Source organism: Diabrotica undecimpunctata, chromosome 2 (genome assembly GCF_040954645.1).
Source record: "Diabrotica undecimpunctata isolate CICGRU chromosome 2, icDiaUnde3, whole genome shotgun sequence".
Taxonomy (NCBI): domain Eukaryota; kingdom Metazoa; phylum Arthropoda; class Insecta; order Coleoptera; family Chrysomelidae; genus Diabrotica; species Diabrotica undecimpunctata.
The window spans coordinates 87,297,015-87,317,793 of NC_092804.1; the positions used below are offsets into that span (position 1 = coordinate 87,297,015).

The 20,779-nt window shown below is 32.3% G+C and overlaps 1 protein-coding gene across 2 annotated transcripts in view; it reads left to right on the top strand.

Moving 5' to 3' along the window:
• Ing3 (Inhibitor of growth family, member 3) overlaps positions 1-20,779 on the top strand; it is a 305,729-nt gene that overhangs the window by 270,099 nt on the left and 14,851 nt on the right. For both annotated transcript variants that reach the window (XM_072523181.1, XM_072523183.1), the window contains exons 6-7: positions 18,895-19,058; positions 19,129-19,354. In XM_072523181.1, the coding sequence (XP_072379282.1) occupies positions 18,895-19,058; positions 19,129-19,354 (390 nt within the window). The remainder of the gene's footprint in view (positions 1-18,894; positions 19,059-19,128; positions 19,355-20,779) is intronic.

Genomic DNA, 20,779 nt, shown 5'->3' on the forward strand with positions numbered 1-20,779 from the left:
AATAGATAAAATATTACAACTAATGCAACTCCAGTCACAAAAAATTGATGAAACAAAACAAACAATAGAGAAAAACCAAAATGAAACATCAAAGAAAATGGATAAAATGGAAGAAAACCAACGGGAAACAAAACAAACAATGAGCAATATAGAGCAGCGTCTGGAAAACTATGAACAGGAAATTAGAGGATGTGTTGAGGGGATAAAGAAAGAACTGATACAACAAATAGAAGAGATTAATGAAATTAAAAATGATATGAAAGAACAAGAAATGAGAATTAAAGATAATTTGGAGGAATTAGAAAGCAAACTTGAAAATGTAATGAAAGATAGTAAGACGGTCCAGAAAAAGGAATTAGAACAGTTAGAAGAAAAATTTGAAATGGCGCTACAAGAAGACAGGAAGGAAGTAGAAAGAAGATTAAAGCAAAATGAAAAACAAATGGGAGAAATTGAACTAAGAGGGGTAGAGAGAAAAGAAGTTATCATCCATGGAACAAGCGAGGCGAAAATACAATTTGGTGGGGATATTCGGAAAACACACCCAGTACCGTTTGTGAAAAATTTGAAAACCAAATTACAACATATTAGATATTTTGCCGATTGCAAAGAAACAATTAGAAACCATTTGAAAGAAGGAGCAGCGTTATGGTATGAAAGCAAGGAAGATGACTTTGAAAATTGGACAGATTTTGAAAATAAATTTCTCAACTATTTCTGGGGGAAAAATAAACAGAGAGAAATCAACCAAGAGCTACAGAATGGAAAATATCACGAAAAAATGGGAATATCTGAAGAAAGATATGCTTTGCAGATATATAACAATTCAAAATATCTAGAATACAAATATTCTACCGAACAGCTGGTAGAAATGATCAGCAGACATTTTGAGGAAACGTTGGAAGATCACGTGATTTTGAGAAACTATCAAGATATTGATAGTTTGTGCCAATTCCTTCAATTAAAAGAAGCGAAAAGAAAAGAAATGAGAAATAGAAGACAACATGACCAATATAATGGACCGGAAAGAAGGTATTCATCAAATTATGACCAGAGAAACCGACATCCCAGATCAACAAACGAATATAGGCCGAGAAATTACAATAATTACAATAGACAACAAAATTACGATAACAGGAATGACACACAACAGAGAACATATGAAAATCACAACAGGAATAGAGATGCACAAAATCCTCCGAATAGGAATACTAACGAACAAAGGGACGATATAAATAACCAGAGCTTCCAACAACAAAATAGAAGGGAGATGAATCATGTAGCAATAGGAAACGACAGACAAATTTCTAATTCTAATCTAATATTTTTAGATGCATTTATAAAACATAAAGCGATTAAAATTGTGATTGATTCTGGATCGGAGATATCGCTAATCAATAAAAAACTAGTAAAAGAATTAAATTTGGACAGATTTGTGTATAAGATTCCTAGGGTTGATTTAGTGGGTGCAAACAATAAAAATTTGACGACAGTAAACGAAGGCTTGGGAGTACAGATAAGAGTGGGAAACAAATTCCATATTATGAAATGTGTGGTGATTGAAGATTTAAATCATGATATGATAGCGGGAATTGATGAATTGAGGAAAAAGATATCACCATAAATTTTTCGGAAAATAAACTGGAAATCAGAGCAGAACCAGACAACACAGGAGAAGAAAAGCAAACAGATAGGAAAACAAATTCTGGAAGGATCAATGCACAGGAAAAACGCAAAGAAATCGATATGACTGTAGAGGATAAACCGAAAGTACAAGAACAAGATCTAACAGAAAAGAAAAAGAGAAGGAAGAAAAAGAAGAAGAGTTCGAAAAGAAAGCAGGAAAATAAGATGGAGACCAGAGAAAAACAGGAAATAGAAGGTACAGAAGAATTGTTGGCAACCGACGATAAAACAGAATGGAAGCAGGAAGAAAAAGAAGGTATTATCAGAGAAGTGAAAGGAATAGAAACATGGTGCTCGGAATACCAAAGGGAATTAGAGGATAAAAAGAAAACAGAAGAAAAAATGGCACTGATGGACGAGAATCCAGAATTTTGTGAAGAAGTATTATGGACAGTGAACACATGTGAACAAAAGGTGGATGAAAGAAAAATAAATTGTGGAAAAAATATGGAGAAGGAAATAGAGAAGATTTTAGGAAACCATGGAGATTTTGTTAATAAAGTAAATCAAGTGGTTAAAAATTATGAACTTTCTTTTAAGGGAAAATACTTGGAAAAATTTAAAACGAAAATATATCCAATCCCGTATAAAGACAGGCAATATACGGGGTATTTTAACATTCACGACATTTGTCAGTATCATAAGTAGATTTTAATAACATAGTGAAATAATTTGATCCTAGAAAACTTTTGTCATTTTTAAAATTTAACAAAGAGTTTTCGGCAGATCAAATGGCGGGGATTTGTTATGATATGTAAAATCGAGAAAAATATTGGTTTGTTTAAAAATATTTCAAAGTTCAAAAACATTAAAATAATTCAGATAAGTAGGATAATATCCAACAAACATTTCGGAGAAGGAAAGTTATTAAATCCTTGGATTTCCTGTACTAAACAAAGTGTAAGCTTTGCATTTATTTCTTTGTTATACTTGAGTGACCCGCATAAGTTTAAGTGAAAGCCACAGACAATTGAACGGGGTTTTTCAAAATACATTAGTGCAGTGATTAAAGACAATAGAAGGGATTATAGAAAGTGGTTTTTGTTAGTTTTTAAGAATTATAGAAAAATATTATTTGTAAATAAGTTTTAGGAAATTTATAAGTATAGGTAAAAATTTGTTTGTTATCGAAATGAAGAAATGGGGGAATTGTGACGAGTTGTGATTGGCGGAGATTGAAAAAGGTGGGATAAGTGTGTGGGAGAAAGTTTAGCGAGATTGAGGAGAGAGAAAAGATATAGTTAGTTGGTTTCCAAGTCTGTAAGAGGAACGGTGATTGTTCTCTGGCGGTTCCTGAAATGTAGCAAGCAGTAGTGTTGAATGTTAGTGAGTTTTTGTGGAGTTAGTGTATCTGACAGAAGCTGAAGCAGCAAAATATTGTAAGTCATATTTCTCTACTTATATCCCAAGAGTCACTGTTCAGGCCAACGAGAGATTCAGTTTATCGTAAAGAGAAGATATTCCAAGAGTCATTTTTCACTCGGGCCAACGAGAGATTCAGTTTATCGAGAGGAGAAAGGCTATCATAATTTGAATGATTTGTGCTTTTGAAGGAGATCATTAAGGACGATATACTTGCAACAATCTGTGTAAGATTGCTGATTACATAGGGAGCGGTTGAGAGGAGATAATACAGTCTACAAGGAACAAGGATTTGGACCACTCATCATCAGAGAGAGATATTTTTGTTTTCTGCATTTTTTTTCTTTTATTGATAACACAATTTTTACTCGTAATTTAGAAAGGATATAAATATTTTGATTAGGAGAGTTAGAATAGTTTGGGATTTTGAGTTTTCAATTAATATTGTTTGTACCATAAATTTTGATTGTTCACGTACGGAGAACAAAATTTTGAGAATCCTTATATGAGATTTGTTTATTGAAAACTTTTGAGTGTGAATTATTTCATTATTTTTATTTCAATATATAGTGTTAGATCGTATGTGTTTTTTTTTTTTTTATTATTCCGGTATTCTCTGGACCTTACCTTTCACATGTAATAGCATAGATATTGAAGCACGAATTTAACCCTGAGATAAAAGAATAAAAAATTGTGATAGAGTCATAATCATATCATTTAAATAATTTTAATTAATCAAAAAAATTAATTAGCTAATTATTGCTTGGCGCACCAAGACTTTAAATATCACAATAATATATATATCTATATATATATATATATATACATATATTCATTCGTTGGACTTTCCGAGTTTGAATTTGTATCAGCCCAAGTGTCTCATGAGGCTGGCATAGGCCGAAATGATAATAACACTTTATTGATACCGATTCGAGCACGGGAAGTTTAACGAATTTGTCCTCCTAGGCCATATATTTGGCCATTTAATTCACTAAAGCGATAGCAGCTTTCGCCAAAAGATTTAATCTTTTACACATTTCGCATAGCGCAGAGGATACAGAAAACGATATTATCATATCGTTTTCGTTCACGGCCGCCAAAGCAGGTGGCACCTTTGTAAGCTAACTACTGTTGTAGTGAAGTTTTGGGAGACATTCGTTGGACTTTCCGAGTTTGAATTTGTATCAGCCCAAGTGTCTAATGAGGCTGAGATAGGCCGAAATGGCCCGCAATAAACTTCTTACAATTTATGATTCTTAGTCGGAAATATACAATTTATGATTCACAAGTGTCATTGTAGGGGTTGACCATTCACACCTAATAATATAGGTCCTAATAGACAAGATGTGGAAAGTGTTTTAAAGGTTGTCAGAAACTTTATCCAAAATCACATCTTTAAAAAATATGATAGAATACTGGACAATTTAAAGCAGTCAAAAATGACAGACTTCTTGAAATTGCAGACGCAGTAGTTTATGTTATTCTTGAAAATATGCTTATACAGATATACAGAATACAGATTTTTTGTTTTAACGTATATCATTGACAATAAAAGTAAACAACACTTTTTTATTTAAATGTATTTCATTGACAATAGAAGTAAACAACTTTTTTTCAAAAACGCAATTCAAACAGTATTTATTAGCATCTTATATTGCTCCGAATGGCTTCACTATAAAAAGTTAATGTTTTAGAAAACTACATATTCATATGTATGCACAGTACTATTGTTGTTGGATATAACGAGATATATACGCTTATAACGAGGTAATTAGTCTGCCCTTTCAGTTCTCGTTATAGAGGGAGTCTACTATATATATATATATATTATATATATATATTATATATATATATATATATATTATATATATATATATATATATATATATATATATATATATATATATATATATATATATATATATGTCACAAGCACTTGAATTTCTCAAAAAATATATTTTATTTTCAAAATTAAATTACAATTTACAGAAATATTTACTACAACTAAATAAGAACTAATAATAATAATCGTCAGCTTCTTCCTTCCTTCTTTATAGCCTCTGGTCTTCGGAATTTGCTGACTCTAGATAGTCGGGGAGCTTCTATCAAATTTCTCCTCCCTCCTTTGGTTCTGACTTCGTCCTCGAAGTCCTAAGGTTCATCCGATTTCAACAGGGGTAGTCGGTACACGCGGTTGGTAGGTGTGGCGATGTCGTCATAGCAGTCCCGAGTATTGTCATTGGTTAGAAATTAAAGGTTCACGTTTTTCAATTTTAACAATGACGAACCGACTTATTGTGTTTCGCAGTTACGTTTCGTATTTTCGTATATTAATAGCAAAAAAAAATTTTTGAATTTTTTTTATTTATGCTTTTACTATAATTCTACATCCCTTATAAGTTTTTGCTTTTAATTATACATAAATATTAAATTTTCGAAAGTAAAAATACTTAAAAAATTTTTACATTTAATTTACTAAATTAAGAATATTAAAAAAAATTATTTTTTTAAAAAGCCCCTGTCATGAAAAATACATTTACTACGCCCCTGAAAATATTTTTTTCATTGATTTTATTTGCAAATATGAATTATGAAATAAAAAAAATGGGCCATTTTTTGACATTAACCTCAAAATTAATGTGTGCATTAAGTGGTAATTAATGGTATTAATTTATAAAATTAATTATACAAAAGTGAAGTCATATGAGTACTATATTACATTTGACTCGAAATGATAAACAGCAGTCGCAAGGTACTACACGTGCACGCATAACTTGCCCTATGACATATTTTCCTGTTTTACTATATTATATTAATACACAACCACATAAAAATGAGTAACAATACTTAATGTGTAATTAATAATCTTCTGTCTTTGTCGGGAAATAACCTTAAAGTCCGAACTTAAACCATTGTGAAAATCATATCTGAAAATTGTATTATTGATGTCCTGTCATATTTTGTCCTTGTCCTTCTTATAATAAAATTTCGTACAGAAGAATGTATGTAGATTCAATTTTGAAATTAGTATTACAATACTAATTATTATATTGTAAAATATTAAATAACTGTTTTTTAAGTTAAGTTCATTTTTTTTTTTCGAAATATATAAAAATATATTTATATTTTATAAAAAGTTGTTTACTATTAACTATGAACTGTTGAAATTCGAAAATTGTTTACTGTAAATTACTATTAATTATTAAAAAGACATTTATTATACATAACTCCAAAAAATGTACTACTAAATGTAAGAAATAAACATAACTTAGGCTTTAATTAAAATATGAACGCTTTGGCTTATTGCAACTCTGTACAACAGATCTTCAAATTTCTATCACGTGCATAAGCGTGTTTATGTTTTGTTGCTGCTCATCTCGAAAACGTATGAACTGTAGTAACTTCTGCAATTAATTCATTCAGAATTTGATTTTGGGCAGGATGGAGTTTCGTACCAAATAGAATTTGGGAAATTCTTCTTCGTTTTTTAATTAGGAATATTGCTAAAATGGCTAAAACAAAGAAAAGTATAACAATTGAAGTGGTGCTCAGTCCCATCGCAAGTGGTGGTAAAATATCCATTGTTTCGAGAGGTTGAATTTGACCATGAGTATTTGGAATCGTTAACTTCTGAATTTTTATTTGATGATCCGGGAATAGTTGTGAACTATTTTTGGTAGTGAAATGTCTTCGGATGTTTTCTTGTTGAAGTAGACTCCGTCAATGACGATTGGTTCTTCTGTCGTTAATAAACTGGTTGATTTTACTTCATGTTGTTGAATTATTATTGTATGGATTATTCCCAGCAATATCACTTTGCTGGTTTCTTGGAAAAAGTTCTCTGTCACTTGCAATTATGGACATTTGGTATTGTACAATGGGATTGTACGTTTTTGGTAAAAATGATGTGGTCACTTTCTCCAATGCAGCTTTCGAACCGTTTGTTATTACCATAATAGGGTGTAGGTGGTAAAATCATGATGTGATCTTTATTTGGGTATGGATAAATCTTAAACATTTTGGATGCTTCGATTAGTTCATAAGGATGTTCATCACTGATAAGAAGCGAATTTCTTTTAAATTGTCTCATTCTTTTAACGTAAATAATTCGATATTTGGAATATTTAATTGAGATAAAGTAATGGTTCTAATTAGTTTCATTAAGAAGTCGTTAATATTTTGAATGTTTACTATTTCATTATGTAACATCAAATAACTATCAAAATCTGCAGAAAACTTACTAACTGCAGCTACAAGAGCAGCATTATCAGTATTTATCTTTTCTAAAAGTTTATCGAATCTTGTATTAATTGATTGTCCATATGGTATTTGATTGTTAAATTTTTTGATTATTTCATTTTGTTTATTTTCTATTGCATAGTAGATCAAGGTCAGTCATCTGGGTTACCTGTTTGGCAGTTCCGAGAAAGTTAAAGAGTCCTCTTTTCTGTTTGCGAGTGATCTTATGCAAATCATCTTTTGCTTGCTCGCGTATATGATTATATTGAGAATAAAGAAGTGAGAGAGGTGTTTTTTAAAATGAGCTTGGAATTGGTTGATTGGGCTAGTTTCTATTATATTTGATAAATTGTCTAGGGAAATATGAAGGAAGTGTCTATGGTAATGGGAGATTTCTCTTGATTTTCCTGTCTCCTCAGCATAGTAGCCATTATTCTGAATCCCCTGAATCCTGAGTTGACGGCCCAGGGCGAGGATTTTCCTGTGAACAAGTTTGAGCTTGAGTATTTTTATCTGTACATTTTCTTGTTCTTTTAACAAACTTAAGATGGGTACTTGTTGGGTTTTGTTTGTCTGTCTTACCTAAAATCTTTGTATTTTCTTGTTTATCTGGATGTATTATAGAGTAAGGTGCTTGTAGTTTTGGTTTATGTTTTTTTTTTTTGAAACATACAAAGTTGAAAGTACAAGTTTTTGAGAGATCTATCTCGGGAATTTCCTCAGTGTTTTCGTTCTGTCTATCTAATATCTGCTGCCCTTTTTTCTTTTTGTTTATTGTATAAATAATCGATAAAAGGTTGTAATTCCTCTTTATGTCTTTGATTGTACGTTTCGTATACGGGAAGGTCAAAATCAAAATGGATTTCCTCAGCATAAGGTCCATATAGGATTGAAAAGGTAGAGAAATTTGTAGAACTATGAATCGATTGATTATAGATAAGAATGGCATATGTTAAAATGTCGTCTAATGAATAATTAGGATTTTGGGCACGTAAGGTCCTGAGTTTTTCGGTAAGTGTAGAATGGAATCGTTCTACAGGAGAGTTTCAAGATGAATAATTTACTATTGTAAAATGAATTTCGATTTTGTGGAGTTTTAAAAAAATTTTTATGACTGCTGAGTTAAATTCTGTGCCACTATCACATAAAACTTTCTTTGGATAGTTATGGTGCGTAAAGTAATGCCTAAGTTTATTTAGTATTGAAATGGATGTTTTATCGTTTAATTTATAACACTGTCCGTATTTAGAAAATGAATCTATTATTGTTAAAAATAGTGTTTTGTTACAATGAAAAATGTCAATGTGTAAGATGTCAAACGGTTTTTATCCAAGTAATGGCCCTAACTTTGGAAGTTTGTAAGGGTGCCTTTCATATTTGTTTTTTAAGCATATTTCACATTTATTTATAAAGTTCAAGATCGTGGTTTGCATAGAAGGCCAATAGAAAGTTTGCTTTAGATGTTTATATATTTCCACTATTCCATTATGGTTTTCTTTGTGATATTTTTCTACACATTCAACTTGTCGTTCCTCTTCTTTAATATCTTTTAGGAATTTATTGCAGAATATTGTCTTTACTGAGTTTATTTTCTCTTTAAAATAATTGCAAATGAAAGGTCTAAATTCATGAGGTATTGTAATGGCAAATTTTTGATTTGGTCTTAAGATACTTTGCAATGCATCTGCCATTTCTGCGAACCACTTGTCGGTGAGCGTTACAGTGTATCGATGTTTATTGAAAATCTTTTTGTATTGTAACTCAAGTTTAGCACATTTAGTTTGAAATATAATTTGGTTTGACGATAGATTAATTGGCTCGGGTGATATTTCTATTCGTGTGATAGGGTGTTCGATAGCGGTGTGTTGTGTGTTTTATCTCGTCGTACATTGGGTGTGTATTTGTTTTATTTTCTCATTTCTTTTTATTTTTATTGGACTATTGTTCACGCCAGCATATGGTTTAAGTTAATTTCATGCATTTTTTCCAATGCTGCAACGTAGCATTATCTGCAGATATACTTCATCTAATTTACATACCGTTGCACGTCATCCGCGTCATAGCCCGTGAGGTCACATGATACCAACCCGAAATATTTAGGCGGTAGGTGTGTTCTTTTTTAGAATCACTTTGCCGAGTACACTGGCATTACAGCCACTAGACATATTTTATTATATACGCGTATAAATAATATTTAAAGATTTCTATTAATTTTAACCTAAAGAAATACACAATAATATATTTCATTTAATTTGTATAAATGCATTATAAAGCGTTTTTATGAAGAACATTTGTTCGGAACACACGTAACTGTAATCGAACGAAGGTGATATTTTGGCATAAATTGGTAACACTTATTTGACAGTTGCGGTGTTGACTAATATTAATAAGTAATGAAAAAAGTGTTGTTTTTGTTTAAGTATTCCATTTTACATCTTTATACGACGCACACAAGCGGCTCGTATTGTTTTTTACAAGATTATTTTTTAACTCTTGTTTTGTTTCTATTTGTTTACATTAAATATTAATTTGTTTTGTTGTATAATCCATTTTTGCAATAATTATGTAACCTATTTGATTTAAAATGGATTCAGGATTTTTTATACTTTGGCAACTATGTCAACTTCGATCTCTGTCAATGATAATGACGTGCAACGGTAAGTAAATTAGATGGACTGTATGTGTCATATTATGCGAAGATTAAGACGAGTCACGAAAAGAATAGCAAGGCAAAAGCACATACACAAGATTCGAGAACGAGACCGACGATCCGGCGAAGAGCGAAGCGAAGCATAATACTTATTATCGGGCGAACGCTAACCGTCATATATTCATGTATTGTGCGAATCAAGTAACATTCAACTATTGTGATCGTTATTTCTTATGTATACTGTTGATTTCACCAAATGGTTTTCTGTTCACCAAATGGTTTTCTGATTCACAAGTGGCTCCTCTATATAGTCTCGTTTCTTCGACCTTGATCATTGACCCTTGTCTAAGAATTACATAGTCTATTACTGATTTTTGATTGAGAACTGGTTTTGTATATGTATATTTATGTATCTCTTTATGTCTAAAGAACCCATTACATATTCTTGTACTAAATTTTTAGAAGGTAGCTAGACTTAAATCTCCTACAGTTTTGTTTGATATCATCTTTTGATATGCGAATCATATTGGGGGTCCACATGCGGAAATATTTTAGATCAGGTATATACAAATTGTGATGATTGTATAGGTACTGTAAATGTAAATACTGAATCGGATCACGATATATTCCTTTTGAGTTTAAAATTTACTAATCTAACTAGGACATCAGTTCGAAATGTTTTCAGAGTAAAACATGAAGGCGTTATAAATGCATTCAACAATCTCTTGAGTAAAGAAACATGGCAAAATGTTTATCATACAACTTGTGTGGGTCACACAAGAAGTAAAATCTTCTTCAGATAGTTTGAAGGATTTGTATACTTTGAGTAAAGCATACCGTGAGCTAAAATCTCTATATAGACAAAAAAATATCCGCACAAAATTCTTGTTGAGACCACAAAGGGTCAGTTTTATTTTAACAAAATCTCTGAATCCTCTAACAAAAACAAAACCACATGTGCTGATGTAAATGAACTTAATGGAAAACAAAAAAATCACAAAAATATCTGTCTAAAAATAAATGATACCAAGATTACAGATTCAGATATAAAGCACGTGGTGTTCGTGTGTATTAAGGTATAAAAAATGCCTGGATATCTCCACTTCATGGTTTTGTTTCAGTTTCACTTTTAAGATTCAGATATAATAACAAACAAATTTAATGATTACTTTATAGATGCACCAGAAGATATAATTAGTAAAATAATTAAATCCCATTTTAATTTTCAGCATTCCAACGATTTTAACTTATATAACAGAAGAAGATATCTTAGACTTAATAAAATATAAAATTAAAAACAAAGCCTCGTGTGGTTTTGATGAAATATCAGGTATAGTATTTAAGAAAATTGCGTCTCCGATCTTTACACCACTTGCTTACATTATAAATGCTTCTTTCAATACTGGTGTTTTTGCTCAGTGTGGTGAAATCTTCATTTCGATCATTTCACCGGTATTAAAACAAGGTGATCCTGAATTAACTTCAAATTTTCGATCATTGTCTGTTCCATCTGTGTTATCTAAGATTATTGAATATGCAATGCTAAAACAACTTTTATCATTTTTAGATATCAACCTAATTATCACAAAGCATCAAGATGGATTTCGAAATAAATTTTCTACTTCCACAACCATTAACAGGTTCTCCGAGGAAGTTTTATTCTCAATTGAAAACAGTGAAAATCCAACTGCCATTTTTTGTGACATCAGTGGTGCTTTTGATTGTGTGCGACACGATGTACTCGATATATTGTACAAATATGGTGTTAGGGGAGTTGCTCATAGTTGGTTTGTTTCCTATCTGAAAGACCGGCACCAAACAATTAAAATAAAAAATAACTTCAAAATTTCAATTCTGGTCCGAATGTGTAAAACTCTAAATTCAATCAATTTAGATTCAATCAATTCAAATCAATTTAGAAATTTGGGTAGAATACTTTGTCTGCAACATCTTCGTCTTTTTTATTTTGCTGAAGTACAGTCGACGATGAGTTACGGTATAACTGTCTGGGGTGGCTTCCTAGTATAAAGGACGTTTTCAGGGCCCAAAAGCGTGTTGTGAGATGTATTGCAGATGTTCCGTATGGTTGGTCTTGTAAAAGCCTATTTAGGGATTTAAATATATTAACAGTGTATGGAATTTACATTTTGGAATTATTGATACTAATTCATAAGAATCAAATAACTTTTTTATGTAACAGTGACATTTACTTACACAACACAAGAAATAAGACAGTTTGTAGTACCCTATCGACATTTAGAAATAAGCAGGAAGTCATCTACTGTCTGTGGTTTACTGCTGTATAACCAACTTCCTTAAAAATTTAAAAACATTAATTCAACTACAGCTTTTAAAAACCAAGTTAAAGTGTACCTAGTGACCATGTGTCCTTTTACATTAATTGAATATTACGAGAGTGTATCTCTGAATGTCCAAGCTGCAATATAACCAAATTTAATATATAATTGTATTACGCTGTGTTCAATCACAAATTAACCCCTTAATTTGTAATCTCACATTATTCTTAACTTCTTAATCTATTATAGTTTCACCGTGTATAAGTGACATTGTAAAACCACTTCGTATAATATTTTAATAATTAGTTCATTTACCTACAACTAAATAAATTGCTGAATATTATATTTTCTAATTGAACTTCCTAAGTGTCGCAATTAAGGCGTAGATTAAATTGTAGTGTAAGCTAAGTTTGTTGGTATGGTATGATAGGAAGCATTAACCTCGATGCTTAGGTATGAAATATTTGTGAGATTATAAATTGGGGATTTGAGTTCATTTGAGTACAGTCAATCATAAGTAGTTACCTAACGAACATCATATTGTGTAATTACCAGTAGCTGTCAATAAATCAACACTTTTACTCCACAACTTCAATTTTATTAAACCTATTATCGTCGAACGACAAGAAGCGGACAAAGGGGCATTTACAAACAGATTCGAACCTCAAATCCAAGTTCGAAACTTTCCACTGGTCCTTCGAAAAAACATCATCAAAAGGGCGTTAATTGGTTTGGAGCTTCGAAGGAGACAACCCTTAGCGACCTAAATAGCTGTTTCCCAGTTCCGTACAAGATCGACGATCGAATTCGAAGTGTGGAGAAAAGAAAAAAGAAATTAAAAAGACCAGAAAGCACCGAATTTAAGGGGAGGAGCCTTACGAGAGCCTTTGATTACAAGAGAACCTGAATAGCAGTCCTTAAGTCTACTGTTCCATCAGTTTGGAGATCCAGTTTCCGGCAGAAAAATCTAGTAGCATCCAGAGATCCAGCTCACCAGTTCCAGTTGCAGTTCTAAGAAGGAAGAAGGGACATACAAGTGAACGTCGGGATAAAACTGTAAGTTTTTGAATATTTATTATCATTTAAAGCAGTGCATTTTTTTTATGAATTAAAAAGATTATTAAAGAAACTTAAGATTCAAATTTAATAATACTTAATTGAAATATTTTATTCTGCATACTTTTTACTTAAAAAAGTAATAGTTAGTCTACAGCTAATTCAAATCTAATAGCTTAATTATTTTAATTTTAATTATACTCCATAATTTGATTCTTACAATTTAAAATTCTTAAAACATTGGATTTTCATAATATAGGGAAATATTGTGACAAATCGTTATTTTTATACGCATTCAGAGTTCGTTCATTCCAAATATATAGTATTTTGTAGTATTTGCATTTTTTTTATATAAAGAATTTTTCTCTCTGGTTACAAGTGATAATATTACATTCTTTAATTTGTACAATAAGCCGTGTCAGCAAGGTTAAGAAGTTCATTGCGGTGTTGTCTAAGGTAAATCTTGCTGAGACTTTAAAAGTTGAATTTAGGTCAGCCTTATATACGTTTAAAAGGGAGCGGGTATATTTAGATCAAGAAAAACTAGGTCAAGAGATTACAAAGCTTTTAAATAATTTACGAAAACTTCGGAAAGAAAAACGAACTAGAGAATACTTAAACATCAAAAGGCAGACACTTGATGAATTGTGGAACGACTTTGAAGAACAAAACACAGAAATTGAAGAGAAGGGTTCGAGAGTTGATAAATATTTTACGTCTAACTTTTACGAACAAGTACAAAAAAGATATGAAGAAACGAAAAAAACTTTAGAGGATTTTATTAAAAATTCGTACAAGTCTTCGACAAAAATTAGAGAAATAGAAATTAGGATGGGAAAACTAAATCAAACAAATATTAGGTTTCCACTACCAGAGAGATTGGATACCGACGAAAAGAAAAAGAGAATAGAAATAATAGCTAACACAACCGTCAAGATTAGTGACATCTGCGAAAGATTCTCAAATTTAAATAGAATGCAACGAGTACTATCTCACTGCATTAGATTTGCAGACAAATGCAAAAAAAGAGAGGTAGAACATGAACAACTCACTGTCCACGAATTAGAAAATACCTTGCAAAGAGTAATAAAGAATACTCAAGAATTATATTATGCAGAAGAGATAAAAACGCTAAAGAGTGGAAAACCACTTAACGGGAGAAGTAAACTACTAAACTTACTACCCTATGTGGATAACCATAGCATATTACGGGTAACAGGGAGACTTCAGAACTCCGACTTAACACATGATGAAAAGCATCCCTTAATAATACCTCACAAAAGCAAATTAAGTAAACTAATAATACAACATTGCCATACAAAAACGTTGCATGGAGGCCTACAACAAACTCTGCACTACATAAAGAAAAGATTTTGGATCATGCACGGAAAAAGAGTAGTGCGAGAAGAAATAAACACTTGTGTTAAATGTAAAAGATGTAAAAGGCCGAAACGGCTTAACAATTAATGGGAAGTTTACCAAGAGCGAGGGTAAATCAAGTTCATCCGTTTGCAAATACTGGTGTAGACTACGCCGGACCAATCAAAATAAGAGCAACCAAAGGAAGGGGGTACAAGAGCCATAAAGGATATATAGCAGTATTTGTATGCCTAGCCACAAAAGCTGTACATCTCGAAGTAGTAAGCGATATGACAACGGATGCATTTGTAGCTGCATTTAAAAGATTTAGTTCAAGAAGGGGACAGTGCAGTCATATATACAGTGACAATGGAACAAACTTTGTAGGAGCAGCAAACCTGTTATTCCAAAATAGTGAGAAAGTGAAGGCATCATTAACAGACTCCTTAACAACATTAGGAACACATTGGCACTTCATACCAGCCTATGGACCACATTTTGGAGGTTTATGGGAAAGTGCTGTTAAAATTATGAAATATCACTTGAAGAGAGTAATTGGGGATAGTTCGTTAACAGACGAAGAGCTAAGCACAGTGCTAGCTCAAATAGAGGCTTGCATGAATTCCCGACCTTTATGCGCTGATACGGAGAACAGAATAATAATAACCCCAGGACACTTTTTAATTGGGAGAGAACTAATTTCGCCAAATAGGGAGGAAGAGTTGAGCACATACATGAATATGCCACAAAGGTGGAGGCAGTTAGAAAAAGTAAAAAGAGATTTTTGGAACAGTTGGAGACATGACTACTTGTCAAATCTACAACAGCGATATAGTGGTGATAATAAAGGAGGATGACACCTCGCCGGGGAAATGGCCACTAGCGAAGATAATCGAAACACATCCCGGAGCTGAAGGTTTAACAAAGTGTTGCAACTCTTGTTAAAAGCAAAAAGCAAACGGAAAAGTAACTACTCGTCCTATACACAAGTTAATACCAAGAGTACAAGAGCCCACCTCACGAAAGACAAATAGAGCACGTAGTATGTGGAGAAAATTTATGTTTTGCATCCTATTTTTAGTATTTTTGAAGCCATCAAATGCAGATTTGTACAAAATTTATACCCCATCCCCCGGATTATATTCAGAGCATCTAAGCGATGTATACATAGATCGCGGATTATTTAGAATAAAAACTTATCTAGAAAAGATAAAAATTTTAGATGGTGAACAAACGATAGATTCAATGGTAAAAACGCTGGAAGATATGTGTAAGACAAGCAATATAATAAATTGTGATTCCTTATCGAGCCAGCTAAAAGAGGAACAAGAACGAGCAAAAATGATAAGTCGAGCTTTAGATCTGGAAGTCAAAAGAAAGCCGAAGAGGGGTCTTCTAGGAACAGTCCTCACATCAGTATTTGGGGTAAATGATGAAGTATACAGGGACATAGATTCTTTGGACCAAAATCAGAAGGATTTTTACAAACAATAGCTTCGATTAACTCTACAGAAGAAAGAATAAACGGACATCTAAATAGGTTCCGAGAAGCACTGATAAACGGAACTAAGGAAATGTCTAAGGGGCTAAGTGATGTCTCATATAGAGCTGACACATTAGAGAAAGAGTACATACGACTTAAAGTGGAAACGACTTATAACCGTGCAATGGAATATGCAAAAGAATATTCGAACACATACGAAAAAATATTAAACCTTCATTACAATCATGGACACTTCATAGATATTATAAAACCTGGACAAATAGAGTCAATCATTTCGAATGCTACAAGGTTCCTTCCACAAGAAGTAGATATAAGAAGGCAGCCAATAATAGATACGGTCGTACAAAATGAAAAAGGAGACGTCGTCATTATTGGCTATTTCCTAATAATTGACAACACTAGATACAACCTACTGAGAGTCACAGCTCTACCGTTGTCGGTGAGAGGTGGTGTTGTGCTCTCGTTGTTGGTCCCAAGGAATCTACTTGCAGTAGATTACAATAACTTACATTATTTTGAAGTGACATATAAAGATAAAGGAAGGTGTATAGAATTAAACAAAGGAGAGTTGGCATGTTCACCAATGGGAATCATTAATATGGATACTCAGCCAAACTGTATCTTAAATGAATTATATGATAGAACTACCAATACCACTTGCAATATAATAGAATACACAATAAAGGAAGCCAGTTGGTTGAAAATAAGTACACCGAACCTGTGGTTAGTCATTCCACCATACGCGATAAATTTAGCTATAATGTGCGATGGTTCTCGATCTGAACATATAATCGATCAAACGAGTTTTATAAAACTGTCCTCAAAATGCGTTGCTCAGACTCGAAACATAACGTTACTCACATCCAGTAACGGATTGGAAACAGCAATTGGAAGCTATTTAAAGACTCCCGTCAGTCCCTGGACTGACAATCCTGGACTGAGCACGTGACCAACGAAGAGGTACTACGCCGGATAGGTAAAGAGAGAGAGGTAGGAATAAGTATAAAGAAAAGAAAGTTGGAATACTTGGGTCACGTTATGAGACACAATAAATATAGAGTACTACAACTGATCGTCCAAGGGAAAATAGACAGCAGAAGGGGTCCAGGGAGGAGAAGACACTCGTGGCTCCAAAACTTGCGGCAATAGTTCGGATTGTCATCTGCTGAACTATTCAGATCTGCCGCAAACAAAGTCAGAATAGCCATGTTGATTGCCAACGTTCGGAACGGACAAGGCACATGAAGAAGAAGAAGTCAATCCCATTGAAGAGCTTATACAGAGGCCAATCATAAGGCAGAACAACATTCCCAAACATAATATAGATATTCGGGGAGATGAGTTGCCAAATATTGTACTTGAGGCAGAGCAGTTTGACCAAGATATATCCGAACACACGTGGAAAACCATTGCTAACCATCAGTGGATTCCTCATTTAACCACGGGACTAGTCACTTTATTCATTGTTATGTTGATTGTCATTACATGGAAGGTAGTCAGATATTTTCGAAACTCCAAGAGAGCCAGAAAACAAAGGCATCAAGGTTCTTGCATCCAACCTCATCCAGCGCCTCGAAGACATACTTTATCACAACCAAATTTAAGTAGTACTTTAAAGAAAGCCCCTCCTAGATCAGTTTCACTTAATGAGCTTAGATTTGAATTAGATAGTTTAGCTGAAACATAAATTCTAAATAATCAAATTATAGGTAGCACTGCTCGGGTGAGATAATAATTCAAAAACCGAGTGAATTAGTGTTATGATTATTGTTATATTAATATTTTATATTTTATATGTTTTAAATATTTCTATTGGCCGTCTGTTTGTTTTTTTTTATATAGTGGCCAATATGTTCAATCACAAATTAACCCCTTAATTTGTAATCTCACATTATTCTTAACTTCTTAATCTATTATAGTTTTACCGTGTATAAGTGACATTGTAAAACCACTTCGTATAATATTTTAATAATTAGTTCATTTACCTACAACTAAATAAATTGCTGAATAATATATTTTCTAATTGAACTTCCTAAGTGTCGCAATTAAGGCGTAGATTAAATTGTAGTGTAAGCTAAGTTTGTTGGTATGGTATGATAGGAAGCATTAACCTCGATGCTTAGGTATGAAATATTTGTGAGATTATAAATTGGGGATTTGAGTTCATTTGAGTACAGTCAATCATAAGTAGTTACCTAACGAACATCATATTGTGTAATTACCAGTAGCTGTCAATAAATCAACACTTTTACTCCACAACTTCAATTTTATTAAACCTATTATCGTCGAACGACAAGAAGCGGACAAAGGGGCATTTACAAACAGATTCGAACCTCAAATCCAAGTTCGAAACTTTCCACGCTGTCTACATTGCACACTTTAAATGTTTTAAATATTTTTAATGTATTGTTCCATTTTTTGTAATGTTTTATATTTAGAAGTTTGTACTTGTTTGCTATAAACCTTGTTGCAACTTACAGTCTAATAAACTATCTATATGTCTATCTATGTATTCGTGTTTCCACCCATAAAACTTCACTGTATCTGAGCTCATGAGAGATACAATCAGTTGTATATGTACATTATTAAATGTATTCTATGCCATTTCCATTGGTCTAACTTGTAAACAACGAAAATATGTTTTTATTTAATTTGTTATTTATATTATATTTTATTTGTAATTTATCATAACTTAAATCTCTTAATAAATTACCAATTAAGATAAAATTAAATATTTTTAGATGCAGCAAGGTAGAAGAACCGCTAGCCTAAAGGCATCTTACGAAGCCATTAATACCGGCGTGCATGGTCATGAATTTGGCATTGGTAGAGAATTAGCTGGAGCCGCGCAGACTGCCATTCAAGCTATCCAACAGGATCATGCGAATAACAAGAAAAAACAAAAGTAAGAAAAACTTAGTTAATAATGAATATAAATAATTTTAGGGTATAAAATTGTACCTACACATTTTTAGAAAATGGAATAGTAGTAGTTCATCCAGCACATCTACTGTCACTGTTGTTCAGCCTGTAGTATCTACCCCAGTCGTAATACCACCGCCTGAATCTCCAACGGTCGACACCAATTCCCAGAATGCGGAAGTAACAGATGGTGAATGGACTTACGATCCAAACGAACCTAGATATTGCCTTTGTAATCAGGTGTCATATGGTGATATGGTTGCTTGCGATAATGAGGACGTGAGTTTTATATTTATTTTAAACGATTTAAATAGAAACGTCATAATATATGAAATATTTTTACTTACAATTCGGGTTTATTCTCATTAAACATAGTAGTTTATATAAAAATGCCACAAGAAAATTGTCTCAGATTCATATTTATGGTTCTGTTTTCTCCATATTATTTCATTCAGGCAACTTGCGGCTCTGTTTGCTCTATTCACTTGATCTTCTACTTTTGCTTCGAGCTTTCCATAACTAAATAGTGTGATGCATAGATATTTTAATTTCATCGCTTGTTTTGTTATCTGACCCTCCAGCTCTAATTTACATCGTAGTAGATTATTTTAAATGATTTTTTCCCGTTTTGTATCTTTTTTTAGCTATTACTTTTTTATTACTATTTTATCCATGATCAGGTTGAACAATAAAGCACTCACTGATTCGTAGTTATTCTACTTTTACTTTTATTTTGTTGTTGTGGTAGATATTTTCGATCTTTTTGACTATTCTTACAGGTATCTGTCTTGCTTATAATAAGTTGATAACATCCTTTAATTTGACCGCGTCAAATGCCTTCTTAAGGCCTACTAAACTTAAATATACCAGTCTGTTGTATTTAAGTAATTTCTCTTGCATTTGTCTCATTATAAATATAGCGTCTCTGCATGACCTTTCTGGCCTAAAACCTTATTATTTTAAAGTCCTTGTTATAAGTTCATTCAGGTTATTTGTTATCACTTAAGTTGTTAATTTTAGTGTTGTGTTTAATAAATTAATTTATCTATAGTTCTCCAGGTCCGATTTGTCTCCCTTTTTGAAGAGAGGTATTAAGATGCTTAATCTGCATTCTTGTGATATTCTGGTATTCTGTTTTGTTGTATTATTTTTTGGATTAGTTTTAATAGGTGTTTGGTCAGAGAGGTGCCCTCTACTGGTGGTTTTCTATTTTTTAATTTCCTTAATGCTTCCTTTACCTCTCCCTACTCAATGTTTATATCTTCGTTTTTCGTCAGTTCTATTGTTGGTGGTTTCGTTTTTATTAATTCGTTCATATCTTTTCTGTATCTTCTGATCATTCTCCATATTTTTTTTGTGTTTCGTAGAAGTCGTGTTCTGAGAAGCTCCGCCGGTGTTCCCTTTTTATTTGTCTCATTAGTTTATAGTGGTTGTATGTCTGTTGTGTTTGTTGTGTTCTTTATTAAAAAAAGGCTTTCTTCTTTTAACACATTATATCTTCACTTTCTTTCTAAATCATGGGGTTTTTTTGACATGTTAGTGGTCTTAACTTTCTTTTCTCCAATTGATTCTGTTGCTTTGTTAATTATGATATTTTTGAGTTTTCCCAGCTTTCCTCGATGTTAACGTGTTCTAATATTTCATTATCAGCAATCGTCTCTGATATTATTTTTCTTTATTAGTATTTAAAAAGAAATTTAGTTG